The 16,279-nt window shown below is 42.5% G+C and overlaps 1 protein-coding gene across 1 annotated transcript in view; it reads right to left on the bottom strand.

The window, feature by feature from the left end:
• Positions 1-5,156: 5,156 nt before the first annotated feature.
• LOC139381444 (harmonin-like) overlaps positions 5,157-16,279 on the bottom strand; it is a 52,888-nt gene continuing 41,765 nt past the window's right edge. Inside the window, exons 15-20 of the mRNA XM_071124984.1 lie at positions 16,119-16,160; positions 14,263-14,316; positions 13,544-13,643; positions 12,911-13,020; positions 12,447-12,502; positions 5,157-7,231 (exon numbers count right to left, since the gene is read on the bottom strand). Coding sequence (XP_070981085.1) covers positions 7,219-7,231; positions 12,447-12,502; positions 12,911-13,020; positions 13,544-13,643; positions 14,263-14,316; positions 16,119-16,160 — 375 coding nt within the window. The 3' untranslated portion in view covers positions 5,157-7,218. The remainder of the gene's footprint in view (positions 7,232-12,446; positions 12,503-12,910; positions 13,021-13,543; positions 13,644-14,262; positions 14,317-16,118; positions 16,161-16,279) is intronic.

Raw genomic sequence — 16,279 nt, 5'->3', positions numbered from 1 at the left:
CTCCGAGAGCAAAACGGTCTGAATTTACAAACTGACAATTTTTCTCTGAATGGGAACCCCATAATATTAATCAAATTAATTAAGCCAAATTTCTTCAAATCAATCCGATATACTATGCAATTACATAAAAAGGTTTGACATTTTCTGGTAATGCCAATATGGAATACTATCAAATGCTTCTCAAAGATGCCCTCTGGTGGTCAAACTAGCAATAACTTGCAGTAGTAGAAGAATGACGTACCACAAAATGACGTACCGCAGAATGCTGCAGCAGCACGCAGGCTGTGCCGCAGTATGAGGCAACTTTTAAAGGAGGAACCACTGTAGATACACACTGAGTTCTATCTGTCAAGTCATTTTTACACCAGTTACAAGGAGCCTGGTCTAGGCCAATTGAGGAAAGCCTCTGAATTAGCAGTGAGTGATCAACAGTATCGAAAGCCTTTAACAGGTCAATGAAGAGGGAAGCACAATGTTGCCTTTTATACATACAGTTAACCACATCATTTGGAACTAAGGATGCCGCAGCGATAGTGCTATGACCTCGTATCTCTAATACATACCATGGGAAAATGATCACTGAGATCACATGAAAGTAATCCACTAGATAAATATTTATGGGGGTTATTAGTAAGAATTATATCAATCAATGAGGAGTTAACCAGGTTTTTCACATTTAGCCATATCCATTTTTAGACCAATTGAGTCAGATTAAAATCAATGCATATGCTCTTAAATTGATCTGAGGCCGGGGATAGACAATCCAGATTCAAATCCCCTAAAATGACCAACTCCAAGAAGAAAAAAAAAGTTAAACACTCAGATATAGCACTAATAGCAACCGCCATAGCAGCATGGGGGCTGTAAATCCCAGCAACAAATACATGTGTATTCTGGTTTATGGACACATCTACAACTAGGAGCTCAAACGTCTTAGGAACAAAAATGTTAAATTATTGGGACTCCAAGAAATGAGATTGAACATATATCGCCAATTCTTCTTTAAAGTCGGAGGGGGGGATTCAGCTCACTCCTATAAAAGCTAACAGGCATAGGGTCATCTGCAGCAATTTGTTGAGTGAGCTGAGACTTTCCAAAGATCCCTGGCCAACCACGTGAGAGCATTTGACAGACCTCCCTCAAGTCGCTGGATGCAGGGGCTGAGGCGGGAACTGGTAGGAGTAGGGAGGTTAACCAAAACTAGCCTGGGAGGGAGGTTGTGGGGGAAATTGAGGAAGCTGCCAAAGCTCCAAACTCTCAGCATATGAGGGCTGATGATGTGAATGATACATGGTGTGGACTGCATCCTGTGGTGCAATACCCTGAAGAGGGTTTTGCCAGAGGCTAGGGTAGTGGTCGGTGCTGTGTAGAGCTGGGCTGAGTTGATGTGGGCCTGGTCTTGTACAGCTGTGTTGGGCCCGTCTGGTAGATCTATGCTGTGATGGGCCGGGTCTGGTAGAGCTGTGCTGATGCGGGCTGGTTCTAGTAGAGCTGTGCTGTGATGGGCCGGATCTGGTAGAGCTGTGCTGATGCGGGATGGTTCTAGTAGAGCTGTGCTGTGATGGGCCGGATCTGGTAGAGCTGTGCTGATGTGGGCCGGTTCTAGTAGAGCTGTGCTGTGATGGGCCAGGTCTGGTTGAGTTGTGCTGTGATGGGCCGGGTCTGGTAGAGCTGTGTTGATGCGGGCCGGGTCTAGTAGAGCTGTGCTGTGAAGGGCCGGCCCTAGTCTGGCAGCATGGGAGGGAGGTTGTAGGGGGAATTGAAGAGGGTGGTGTGGCTGGCGATGCTCCAAACTCTGCGCTGGGCCTCTTTGACTGCGTATGGCTTGGGCATTGCTCAGTGTATCTGCATGCAGTTGCTGGGAGAGAAGTGGTGAAGGGTGGTATGAGGGGTAGCGTTTCTGCTTGTTCTCCAGTCTCTCTGAGGCACCACTGGATGCAGGTCTATAGGAGCATCTGATTTGTCTCACAGAGTTGGTGGCTGGTCTGCTGCTCCTGTGGGGTGAGGTGGACTGGCCAACATTCTTTAACGTCCTGGCGAAGGTGGGGACTGTATCTTTGTACAGGTGTACATTGTCGTACAGACTGTCCAGGCTGAGGGTGGGATGGCGGGCCAGGTGTACGATGAGCCATAGCACACAGTCCTGAGAAGCTGGTATTTACCCGATGGATGGTGGCAGGGTGAACATCTCTCCTCTGGAGCAGGGTATACATTACAATCTTTGCAAGGGGGAAGATGGTGGAGGACCTCTCCATCACTCCCCTTAGTGATGTGGTCACTCTCTCCTGTTGGGCACGCAGGTCATTGGTCCCTGTGTGAATGAGGATATGGCTGGGGGAGCCAAGCTGGGCCACAGTCAAGAGCTCCATACCTCACTCTGCTGTGGGGCACCATAACTTTGCCACCACTTTAAGTGGGAAAAGTTTATTTTATAATACGGTGTCTCTCACTGCTCTAATATAAACTTTCCATTGGAGTCAATCATTAATATAGTGTTTGGTTTCTCGTCAGGTTTGTGGAGGATGGCAGGAGTGATGGGAGCAATTACAGGCCGTGAGATCGGGATGGAGGGGTTCAGCTGTGTTGGTGGTGCATTGGTTGGTTGGGTTGGTTGGTTGGTGGGTGGGTGCTGAATCAGCTGTTGGCTTGGTCCTGGGTTTTTGTGGGACTCTTTGTAGAGCTAACACACCATAAACATGCATAAAAAGTATTTACAGTCAACAGAAATTATTAACACACAAAATAGATGAGATAATAATTATCTTTATAGTTAGACATGACTCTGTAAAAATCCGATGTTAGCCAGCTAGCTAGAGTGGCAAGCTAGCCGATCAGTTACATGTAGGTGCATATGTATCACCACGCATGCTATGTCGTGTCGAGCGTTGTAGAACGCAAAATGGGACTTAACCAACCGTGTGGTGGGACCCCTCCCCGTTTCATGTGGCGCAGCGAGAGGTACTTGCTTTAGACCAGAGATGATGAACACGACGTTAATCATTTCACATTGCATACTGAGTATGACTTTTAATCTTAATATCCACAACAGTAGCTATGTTTCCATTAACTTGTCCAGTGATATATTTGTCGACATTGTGAAAGTTTGCATAGAAAATAGATGTGACAATTGCCTGAAAGTAATCGTCACACCAATTAAAACATATATATATATAATAATTACACAACCTACAGTGTCAAATAAAAATTAAGTGTTACCATTACCCATTAGGCAAATTGCACATGAATAAATTTGTGGCAGCCTGTATGCCAATTTGTTTCATGTCTCAGGTAGTCCACGAAAGCCAGCAGGGTTAGAATGCAATAATTGACCAATATTTGAATAATTCTCATGTGCCGACATATCACCACGGTCCGTCCCATGGTGAAACTTGTTCTCCTGTAGATCTGAAATTATTGGATGGTGAAACTTTCCAGCCAACCAGAAAAGCAAGGCCAAGCAATTGAGGTATTCGTGAAAGTCAGGACAGTCCTTGCCCTGCAAAGAAAGTTTATTTGTATTTTTTTTTATAGTTAAGCAGTAGACATTTAGAATAAAATGTGGAGTGGAGCTTCATAGTTACGCAATGACATCACGTGCGTACTGTACAGCTGTGTTGGGCCCGTCTGGTAGATCTATGCTGTGATGAGCCGGGTCGGGTACCTTCAAAATTATTCGGTAATCATCATTTATTGGAAAAACACAGTTTCCATCATAATTTGTTCCAATAAAGAAAGTTAAACAGAAGAAATATCCTCCCTTGTCAAAGGGTTACAATTTTCTCGATCTTTAGAAAATGTCTCCTATATCTGTCCTTTCCATTACACGTCGTGCAGGTTTTGTTTGCGACAGTAAGCTAGGTTTGGCGACAGATTTTCATGCAAAATCTAAAATCTGCATAAAGAAAATATGTTAATTTCCCCACCAAACTTTGTTGCGGTTGAAATCAGTGTGTGATGATTTGGAACGCAAAACATGTAATTTTTCTATTAAAGTTGTCATGTACCGAATACAAATATAATGTTCAATGTGTTCCCATCACATTTTTTCAATTCTACCGATAGTTTTGTCCGAAAAGCTGTTGAGTTGAATAGCAAAAATGCCTACTCTGTTATTGGCATGTGCATTCTAGCCAACAGCTCGTCATGTCACCAGAATAAGAGTCTAAACATGTATAGGGAAGGAGCATCAAAGCTCATTCCGTGCACTTTCACCACCCTGTGAAGTTCATCATAACTTATTTCATTTGTAGCCTAATAAACTGCATGGTTTCGTAGTGGGAGGACCACACACCATGTCATCGTGTGACTCCGAGTTCACTTCTAGATGATGGTTATTATATCAATATTTAGTAGTTTTCACCGTAAGTTCTCGCCAATTATTTTGACCAACACAAACAAATTATCTGTCTGCATTTATACAATTGTACCGAAACCTCCTGTTTCCATTACAGATGTCGTGATTCTTTTTTATACGGTATGACTTTACTCGCATAAGGTCATCCTCCTGAGGAGAATGAGCTGGCCAATCAGCCCTCTACTCACGTTAATATTTTTAATGACAGGTTGGGGTACCTGTTGGGGTACGCCCACACTATTCCAACACAGAAAAGCTGTTTTTTAACATTACCACTTTTTGGAAGGAAAACTATTTCACTCATATTGTAAGTAATTCTAGGTCATATTTCATAGAAATTTGGAAACACTGGACCGTTACTTTAACATTACACGAGGAATGTTTAAATAATGCTATGGAACTGAATGTCTAGAATTAAAACCATATTTGAAATTGTAAAAGTTGTAATTGTAAGTTCTCGGCAATTAATTTTACCGACACAAACAAATTATCGAAATTATCGAACAAACAAATGATCTGTCTGCATTTATACAATTGTACCGAAACCTCCTGTTTCCATTACAGATGTCGTGATTCTTTTTTATACGGTATGACTTTACTCGCATAAAAACTGTGGATGGAAACATGGTTAATGCTTTTGACGAATCAACCTGGGTCAATGGAAACCTGCCTAGTGTTTCTTTCATTCAATGTAAATAATGCTACTATTAGAGAGAGAGAGAGAGAGAGAGAGAGAGAACTAACGCATTAGAATTCCAGCTTTATAAACTGGCCAAATCGTGAATCCAGACAATCTGATCAGTCAAAGTAAGCACATACCTTTATTGATTCTGAGAGAGCATTGATTTCAAATAGGGACATTGATTACATCACAGTGTGCCTGCCTGCCTGCCTGCCTGCAGGGCTGCTCCTGCTGCTGATTACATACTCTAAACTGAATACAGATAAGCTCTAACACCTTTCATTGGAGATTTAGGAGTGTAATTTCACCTATAACGAGGGGGCTTATGGCATACTAGAAGCTCATTAAGATGCACTTAGCATTTAACTAAACTCAGAGGATCCAAACTTGTTGACACCGATGCCCCTCAGCATCAGAGTTCAGTTTTTCACAACTGTGTTCCTATGCTGTAGTGTACTAGAAGGAGACGAATGGGGAACATCGCTATGTAATTAGTTGGGACATTGAGATATCTGCATTTACATGACAAATCAAAATGATATGGCAACCATGTTAGCGACCCATTAAAGTAGCTGTCCAGTGAACATCTCACTTTTTAAAGTTCATATTCTGTTTACTTATACCCAAATAATGTTGTTGACTCATCCTGTACTTGTACGTGGCCAAAGCATAAATTGGAGAAAAAACACAAACTTGTATCTCAAACAGACAGTTTCTAAAATGCTTGCTATTTCCTCATAAAGTATGAGGTCATCCTCCTGAGGAGAATGAGCTGGCCAATCAGCCCTCTACTCACGTTAATATTTTTAATGACAGGTTGGGGTACCTGTTGGGGTACGCCCACACTATTCCAACACAGAAAAGCTGTTTTTTAACATTACCACTTTTTGGAAGGAAAACTATTTCACTCATATTGTAAGTAATTCTAGGTCATATTTCATAGAAATCTGGAAACACTGGACCGTTACTTTAACATTACACAAGGAATATTTAAATAATGCTATGGAACTGAATGTCTAGAATTAAAACCATATTTGAAATTGTAAAAGTTGTCTCAACTCTCTAAATATATAGTCCGGGTACCAGTCTTTTCAGCTATAGCTAACATTTCACTACAGTACCAGCTGTGTTTGGATACCCATACTAACATACTGTATACTACATACTATATATGATTAGTTCATTTTAGTATACTGTAAACGAACGGTACCCTTTCACTTGAGTATAATTTTGGCATACTAACTATATCCATACTATGAGCAATTGGCATACTATATCCTCAATTTACTTCACAAATAGTACGGAGTAGGCTACAAGGAGGGGAACATTGGCTAAAAAGAAGGGTACTCAGGCTAAAAAATATATGGCTCTGAGGGGGATAGTCCTGGATGGTATGAGATAGAACGTTGCGGCCCCGCACACCATGGGGTAAAACAACTTGTGGCCAAGACCAACAACACAAACAAACGGACTATACAGCGACAAGTTGTGGAGTTACAAACGGACGATACTAAACAAATGAAATGTCTTACCTGTGAGGAAATGTTCTCTACACACATAGCTACGTGTAGCCTACTTGGACACCGGGTCCCCACATTTCCCACTCTCCTACACCGAAATCCAGAGGGCTCTTCTCGCAGGCACTATTTCCCTACGTGGAAGTATTACAAACCATAGGTCTGGATTTTTGACCTGGTACATTGAGCAACACAGCAGCTTTTCGGCATTTTTTAAATGTGTGTATAACAACAACAAAAATCGACGATGAAGTTGTCTCTTTTATAATGAGGTTCAATTGGAAAGAATGTTTTGTTTTTCCCCAATTTGTGTGTGTGGCCCGAGGTGAATTCCTTCTTATGCCGTGAATATCGGCTCAGAGTATTACGTAGTGATGTCATAACCCTCTAGCTTCTTCAGAAAGTTTCTGTACTGGGATGTAAATGGAACTCAACAGAGGATGAATCAGTCTCTTTCACATTCTAGACAGTTCACATGTAGCACATCACGGCGTGGTTCTGGTTCAAACAGACTTGCTGTCAATAGTGATCAGCATTGCATTGCAACAGTTTGATGCAGGGATTTGATTGTGATGATAAAATAGGTCAAATGTCAGAGGAAATGAGAACGATGGTTCCTGGATGGTGGGTATGGCTTGTTTGGCAGGCAGGTGGTCAGGTGACTCTCAGAAGAACGTCCTACAGAAAGAAAGAAACAGGTCGAATGACCTGGATATCATCAGTTGAGGAGCCTTAGAATGTATCTTAGGTCATAAGTCACGCTAGAGACGCCACTATGGGTTTCTTCACAGTAACTCAACCCAAAACTGATTTAATGCGTTTTAACAGCACCTCTCCTCTTTCTAAAGATCTAATTTAACTATACAGCATTTAAGAATATGAATATATGAGTACCCAGCTAGCACAGTGGATCTGGGCCAATTCTGGCTGAGAGTCGGGGCACTCAGCTGAGAGTCAGACTCGGCCACGAGTCTGGGCCGCCTTCGGCAGCATGACTTATGGCTAGGATGCGGGGATTGTGCTCGGGCCGATTCCGGTGTGAGTTATCTGGCCCAAATGTATTACTTGGGGCTCGGGCCGATTGGGACTACTCTCTGGCAGATGATTACACAGGCTGCTTTATGTAATTAACATTTCATTATTTATTTTTCCATATTTTCTAATTGTTTCTGTGATCAAAAAATACAATTAACATTTCAATTAAATTCTTTAAGAGTCCTGTGTAGTATTTCTGTATTTTGATACTTTGTGCGAGGCAATTGATAAGCATTAAAAACTATGTGGATGGAGCCTCCCGAGTGGCGCAGCGGTCTAAGACACGGCATCAAAGTACAAACTGCGTTGCTACAGATGCTGGTTCGAGACCCGTGCCAGCCATGACCGAGAGACCCATGAGGCGACGTACAATTGGCCCAGCACCGCCCGGGGAAGGATGGGACAAGGCTGTCCTTGTCCAATTTTTTTTTTGTGGATGGGTATAATTTGTACGTATAAAATGTATAATAGTAATATTAAACATTTCTAAATCGGGTAATTTTGTATACATTTATTTAAATTGCATCGGGCCGCTTCTGGGGGGATTCTGGTAAAGATGCCGGCAAAGTCGGCTGAATTCCGGTAGACAGAAACAGCCCGATGTACTTGGGCCGAATCTGGGCAGTCAGTCATTTTGATTCTGGGCCGAGTCCTCGGGTGTCGATTCAAACAGTTCCGGCCACCCGGAAGAGGGACGCTCCTGGGCCGATTCCTCATTGCTAGCTGGGTAGTGAGTAAATATACATGTTTTTGTTGCTTGGTGCCTTGACAATATATTACTTTTCATTTTAATATGAACGTAATAATATCTATTGTTGTTCTTGTCTGTAACTGTTCTGTACTCTGTCATGTGTTTTATGTGGATCCCAGGAAGAGTAGCTGTAAGTAAGTTAGAAATAACACACATGCAGATGTGTGGAGAGACCCTATGGCTGTGTAACCCCAAATGGACTGATTGAACCCACTGGATGGTCCCATTGGATTCTATACTGAACAACAATATAAACGCAACATGTAAAGTTTTGGTCCCATGTTTCATGAGCTGAAATAAATGATCCCAGAAATGTTCCATATGCACAAAAATCTTATTTCTCTAAGATTTTGTGCACAAATTAGTTTGCATCCCTGTTAGTGAGCATTTATCCTTTGCCAAGCTAATCCATCCACAGGACAGGTGTGCCATATCAAGATGATGATTAAACAGCATGATCATTTCAAAGGTGCACCTTGTGCTGGGGACAATAAAAAGGCCACTCTAAAATGTGCAGTTTTGTCACACAACACAATGCCACAGATGTCTCAAGTTCTAATGGGGCTTGCAATTGGCATGCAGACTGCAGGAATGTCCACCAGAGCTGTTGCCAGATCATTTTATGTTAATTTCTCTACTATAAACTGCCTCCAACGTCGTTTAAGAGAATTTGGCAGTACGTCCAACTGGCCTCACAACCACAGACCACGTGTAACCACGCCAGCCCAGGACCTCCACATCCGGCTTCTTCACCTGCGGGATCGTCTGAGACCTGCCACCCGGACTGCTGATGAAACTGTGGGTTTGCACAACCAAATAATTTATGCACAAACTGTCAGAAACCGTCTCAGGGAATTTAATCTGAGTGCTTGTCGTCCTCACCAGGGTCTTGACCTGATTGCAGTTTGGCCTTTCAGTGTGCAAATGCTCACCTTCGATGGCCACTGAAATGTTGGAGAAGTGTCCTCTTCACGGATGAATCCCGGTTTCAACTGTATCGGGCAGTGTGGGCGGACGGTTTGCTGATGTCAACGTTGTGAACAGAGTGCCCCATGGTGGCGGTTGGGTTATGGTATGGGCAGGTATAAGCTACATACACAATTGGATTATATCGATGACAATTTTAATGCACATAGATACCGTGACAAGATCCTGAGGCACATTGTCGTGCCATTCACCCACCGCCATCACCTCATATTGTTTCAGCATGATAATGCACGGCCCCATGATGCAAGGATCTGTACACATTTCCTGGAAACTAAAAATGTCCCAGCTCTTCAATGGCCTGCAGACCAACCAGACATGTCACCCATTGAGCATGTTTGGGATGCTCTGGATCAATGTGTATGACAGCGTGTTCCAGTTCCTGCCAATATCCAGCAACTTCGCACAGCCATTTAAGAGGAGTGGGACAACATTCCACAGGCCACTATCAACAGCCTGACCAACTCTATGCAAATGAGATGTGTTGCGCTGCATGAGACAAATGGTGGTCACACCACATACGGACTGTTTTTTTGATTTTTGTTTTTTTTCCACGCCCCTACCTTTTTTAAAACTATCTGTGACCAACAGATGCATATCTGTATTCCCAGTCATGTGAAATCCATAGATTAGGGCCTAATATATTTATTTTAGTTGATTTATAGTTGACATATTTCCTTATATGAACTTGAACTCAGTCAAATCTTTGAGATTGTTGAAGGTTGCGTTTATATGCTTGTTCAGTGTATTTGGGCCATGAATTGTGAAACATTTGTTTCAACTAGGTAGGTCATAACGTGGTGGGTACATAGGTAAACTACCAAAGCTTGTGGTGGGCCACAGCACCAAAACAGTTTGGGGATCGCTGCTATAGTAATCTCCCAGTATAGGTCCAAACATGTTACAGTCCCTTTGACTAACATCAATCAGAACAACTGCTGAAGGCTGGCAGAAGGCTATGTCACTACCTCGGTCACGCTGATTATGGATGTGACCTCTTAGGACAGGCCAGAGCCTTAGAAATGCACTGTATGTGCAGTGTGTCTATTGTTCTAGAAGACAGATACTGCCATTCATTGTGACAGCAAGTGTCTAAAATGAGAGGCATAAAACGTACATACTGTTTACTACTGATGGTGGTGTGTCGTCGTTTCTGATTGACAGAGAGACTGTCACATGAATTAGATGCATACTGCACAAGCACACACAGTCCACCTCCCCCTGGGGCCAAACAGTCATGCCAAACATCCCCTCTGGCAGGGGCACAGGGTAGGGGTGCGTGGGGGTAGGGTTTTACCCACAGGTGGGGGTGTGCAGGGTGGGGAGGTTAGGGCTAAAACTGGAGCCGGTAGCCTTGTCTGTACACTGATGCACTGCCTTCAAACACCTTTCTGTTCACAGTAGGACTGACTGATGTTGACTTCGGGCTGAACATACACACACACACACCGACAGACACACAGACATGAACATCGACAGATAGACAGTCTAACAGACATACACATCACACTCCACTTTGACTACATGAGAGGCCATTTAGCTATAGTCACATCACAGTCAACACATACAGTGGATTCGGAAAGTTTTCAGACCACCTGTCCCCTTTTCCACATTGTTACGTTACAGCCTTATTCTAAAATTGATCAAATAAAAAACTGTCCTCATCAATCTATATACAATACCCCATAATAACAAAGCAAAAAACAGTTTATTTTTATTTTTAGCAAATTTATGAAAAATACAAAACAGACCCAAAATTCAGACCCTTTGCTATGAGACTCGAAATTGAGCTCAGGTGCATCCTGTTTCAGTTGATCATTCTTGAGATGCTTCTACAACTTGATTGGAGTCCACCTGTGGTAAATTCAGTTGATTGGACATGATTTGGAAAGGCACACACCTGTCGTGGCACGGATCTGGGGAAGGGTACCAAAACAATTATGCAGTATTGAAGGTCCCCAAGAACACAGTGGCCTCCATCAATCTTAAATGGAAGAAGTTTGGAACCACCAAGACTCTTCCTAGAGCTGGCTGCCCGGCCAAACAGAGAAATCGAGAGAGAAAGGCCTTGGTCAGAGAGGTGACTAAGAACCCGATGGTCACTCTGAAAGAGCTCTGGAGTTCCTCTGTGGAGATTGGAGAATCTTCCAGAAGGACAACCATCTCAGCAGCACTCCACCAATCAGGCCTTTATGGTAGAGTGGGCAGACGGAAGCCACTCCTCAGTAAAAGGCACATGACAGCCCGCTTGGAGTTTGCCAAATGGCACCTAAATGACTCCAAGATTGAACTCTTTGGCCTGAATGCCAAGCGTCACATCTGGAGGAAAACTGGCACCATCCCTACAGTGAATCATGGTGGTGGCAGCATCATGCGGTGTGGATGTTTTTCAGTAGTAGGGACTAGGAGATTAGTCAGGATCGAGGGAAAGATGAACAGAGTAAAGTACAGATAGATCCTTGCTCCAGAGCGCTAAGGACCTCAGACTGGGGCGAAGGTTCACCTTCCAACAGGACAATGACCTTAAGCACACAGCCAAGACAACGCAGGAGTGGCTTCGGGACAAGTCTCTGAATGTCCTTGAGTGGCCCAGCCAGAGCCCGGACTTGAACCTGATTGAACATCTCTGGAGAGACACTCCCCACCTAACCTGACAGAGCTTGAGAGGATCTGCATAGAAGAATGGGAGGAACTCCCTAAATACAGGTGTGCCAAGTTTGTAGCGTCATACCCAAGAGGACTCAAGGCTGTAATCGCTGACAAAGGTGCTTCAACAAAGTACTGAGTAAAGGGTCTGAATGCTTATGTGATGTTTCTGTTTTAGTTTTTTTATATATTTGCTAACATTTCTAAAAACATTGCTTTGTCATTTTGAGGTATTGAGGGTAGATTGATGAGGGAACAAAAACAATGTGATTATTTTAAAAATAAGACTAACATGAAAAAGTCAAGGCGTCTTAAATACTTCCCGAATGCACTGTAAATAACAAGTCAATTGAAACATTACGCCCTGCATCTACCTTCAACTGAATCATTGTGAGCATTTATAAGCTACGCATTGTGTGTATTCACATACTGCAGAGATTGTACCACATGTGGAGTTGATGGAGAGAATGTACTTACACCTCATCTTCATACTCTTTTGGAGGTGACACTGCTATCACCAGGTCAATCCAATCCTAAAGGCACACATTCAGATAAATAAAAAAATCAGTGAGGCTTGTCTCATATAACGATGAACTGTCTATCCCTCTTCCATATAGGATTTACAAGGTTAAAAAAATATCACAGAGGAACTATTGATCCAAATAAATCTACTCCTCCCCTCACTATAAAACCAACTGTCCCGATTGTCGACGTTTTGATCTGGGCTGGTCTTATCAATAAGACTCATGTAAGACAAATTACCGTCAGCACAAAACAACCAGGGTAGTATTCCACAATACAGGATCAAACTGATAGCCTCGGATATGCTCCCTCGCCTGTTTATTGAGAATAGTAAATGAAAGTTAGCTGCCTAACCCAGTATTTCTGATCTTTAGACATTGTTGTTGTTAAGAGTGTAAAAGAGACAGTCAAAATCATACCCCTCCACTGTTCCAGGCACGGGTCAGAGAGTTTTGTCCTTCTGTCAGTGAGGAGTCCGTCAGGATCTTCCCATTTACAGCCATCACCTCATCTCCTGGCACTATCCCACCTGGGGAGGCACACGCACACACACAGTCACACATACACGCACACACACAATCACAAAAATTACTTTTGTTTTTACATACAACAACCTCTGGGTGAATAGTGCTGCCTATATAGATTCAACTTACGTTTAGAAAACAGATCCCACTCAATAGCCTGAGATTCCTTTCTACTAATATTGTTCCACAGGGACATAAAGGCTGCATTTACACAGGCCACCCAATTCAGATTATTTTTCCACTAATTGGTCTTTTGACCAACCAAATCAACTGTTTTGCTCATAATTGGACAAAATAACAGAACTTGGCTGCCTGTGTAAACACAGCCATAGACTAATAAGAGCGGAATCAGACCATTGAATATCATTCTGAGATGGAGTAAACCTTTTGACATTCTGTTTGTATGTCAAATATGAAACAAAAACATGCCATTCAATTTCTATTGGTAACAACAGAGGGTTGAGAGAAGATTGCAGCTTTGTAACCTTTAAATTAAATCAATCCAAGTGTTGACACGTATGAACTCACCATGTTTATCTGCCGAGCCTCCATCATAAATGGCAGATACCACTAGCTTTCCCAGAGGGGAGTCTACTCCCCCCTCCACAGCCAGATCAAGTGGTCCAACCTGAGGTAAGAGAGATACAAGGAAATACATGTTATGCATTCATTACATATGATTTAAAAATGCACTGTAAAGAAATCGCTCCGCCATTTCCTGGTTGCTAAAATTCCAATAGTTCACCTAATTTCAGTTTATGTGACAAAACAAGCAAGTATAGTGTAGAGAATCATTGTACCATCTAAACTACTGTGAAATATATTTTCCATACCCAAAAATATAGTATTTTCAGTTGTTTGAAGCTGGTGTATGAACGGGAAGCATAGAAATAGCACACATAGAACAGATGTACCGCTTCTTAGACTTGCTTTCAATGAGTATGACAGATCTATAACTCAGATTGCCATGTGAATTTGGTCTGCTCACCCAAAGAGTTACATATTGCAGCTTTAAAGCCTTAGATGTATCATCATCATCATCATCACCATCATCCTACTGTATGTCTGTCTGTCTGAGGAAATAGAGATGATTCTGCAGTGCAGGAATTAACTTTTCGTTTTGCCAATTAACTTCATTGTCCCCAAAGGTAAGTTTGTTTCGATCCTTCTTTCCTTAAATAAAAATATAACAACCTGAAAAGTATAGTCAAAACTGGACAGTTCATCCTGATGGTAATTCTGGTTACCTTTTTGATTCTCAGTAGTCTCACGTCTCGCCCAGCTATCTGTTCCGAGGAGAACTGTTAACACAACCAGCAGAGATGGATGGAGTCAAAACAAAACACATAACATTACAACACTGGATCACAGTGAATAGATATGTATGGATTGTACAATCTATACATTATCTCTTTTATATACAGTGCCTTTGGAAAGTATACAGACCACTTGACTTTTTCCACATTTTGTTACTTTAGAGCCTTATTCTAAAATGGATTACATAAATAAAAATCCTCGGCAATCTACACACAATACCCCATAATGACAAAGCCAAAAAAAAAAACAGTTTTGAAATTTTAGCAAATATATTGAAAATAAAAACAGAAATAGACATTTTTTACAGAATTTTTTTACATAAGTATTCAGACCCTTTGCTATGAGACTTGAAATTGAGCTCAGGTGGATCCTGTTTCCATTGATCATCCTTGAGATGTTTCTACAACTTGGAGTCCACCTGTGGTAAATTCAATTGATTGGACATGATTTGGAAAGGCATACACCTGTCTATATCAGGTCCCACAGTTGACAGTGCATGTCAGAGCAAAAGTCAAGCCATGAGGTCAAAGGAATTGTCCGTAGAGCTCCGAGACAGGCTTGTGTCGAGGCACAGATCTGGGGAAGGGTATCCAAACATTTCTGCAGCATTCAAGGTCCCCAAGAACACAGTGGCCTCCATCATTCTTAAATGGAAGAAGTTTGGAACACTCCTCAGTAAAAGGCACATGACAGCCCAATTAGAGTTTGCCGTTCTCTGGTCTGATGAAACCAAAATTGAACTGTTTTGCCTGAATGCCAGGCATCACGTCTGGAGGAAACCTGGCACCATCTCTACGGTGAAGCATGATGGTGGCAGCATCATGCTGTGGGGAAATTTTTCAGGGGGAGGGACTGGGAGACTAGTCAGGATCGAGGCAAAAATGAACAGAGCAAAGTATAGCGAGATCCTTGATGAAAACCTGCTCCAGAGCGCTCAGGACCTCAGACTGGGGCGAAGGTTCACCTTCCAACAGGACAACTACCCTAAGCACACAGCAAAGACAACACAAGAGTGGCCTCAGGACAAGTCTCTGAATGTCCTTTAGTGGCCCAGCCAGAGCGCGGACTTGAACCCGGTTGAACATCTCTGGAGAGACCTGAAAATAGCTGTGCAGCAATGCTCCCCATCCAACCTGATAGAGCTTGATCTGCAGAGAAGAATGGGAAAAACTCCCCAAATACAGGTGTGCCAAGCTTGTGGCTTCATACCCAAGAACACTCAATGCTGTAATCGCTGCCAAAGGGGCTTCAACAAAGTACTGAGTAAATGGCCTGAATACTTATGTAAATGTGTTATTTCAGTCCTTTTTGTAAGACATTTGCAAAAATGTCTAAACCTGTTTTTACTTCATCATTATAGGATATTGTGTGTGGATTGAGGGAGAGAGAAAAATAACTATTTCATCAATTTAATATGGCTGTAAAGTAACAAAATGTAGAAAAAGTCAAGGGGGTCTGAATACTTTCCGAAGGCAATGTATGGCTTTAGCTATAGAAAACCATTTCCCTGAGGCGCATTGACTATTTCCAAGAAAGATGAGAACATTAGAGGTGTCCCACTGAGGTTTCCAGGAAGGCTATAACACAGAATGGCTGTTACAGTGACTCAATGGCCACACGGAACCGAGAAGGTCAACTATGGGATGGCTCACAATGGAGACTGACATTTACAAACGGCTTTATAGTCACGGTTAACAGATCTTCGTTGGCACATGTCACACGCCTGTACACATGACATGATCCTGTACGTCTAAAGGTCTTGCAGCTATAGACAGACATACAGTACCATGGAGTGGGGATCAAAGTCTTCCACGTATTTCTGAAAGCCCTGAAAGACAAAACAACATATTAGACAGTTCAACATGGCAATGCTGCATTTGAGGTTCAGCGCCACTAGGAAGCATGGTTGAACAATAGGCCTATAATACAGGCCCTATATCACCCTGG

This window comes from Oncorhynchus clarkii, chromosome 2 (assembly GCF_045791955.1).
Source record: "Oncorhynchus clarkii lewisi isolate Uvic-CL-2024 chromosome 2, UVic_Ocla_1.0, whole genome shotgun sequence".
NCBI lineage: Eukaryota > Metazoa > Chordata > Actinopteri > Salmoniformes > Salmonidae > Oncorhynchus > Oncorhynchus clarkii.
The sequence above is the reverse complement of the archived record's forward strand: the minus strand, read 5'-3'. Positions and strand labels throughout refer to the sequence as shown.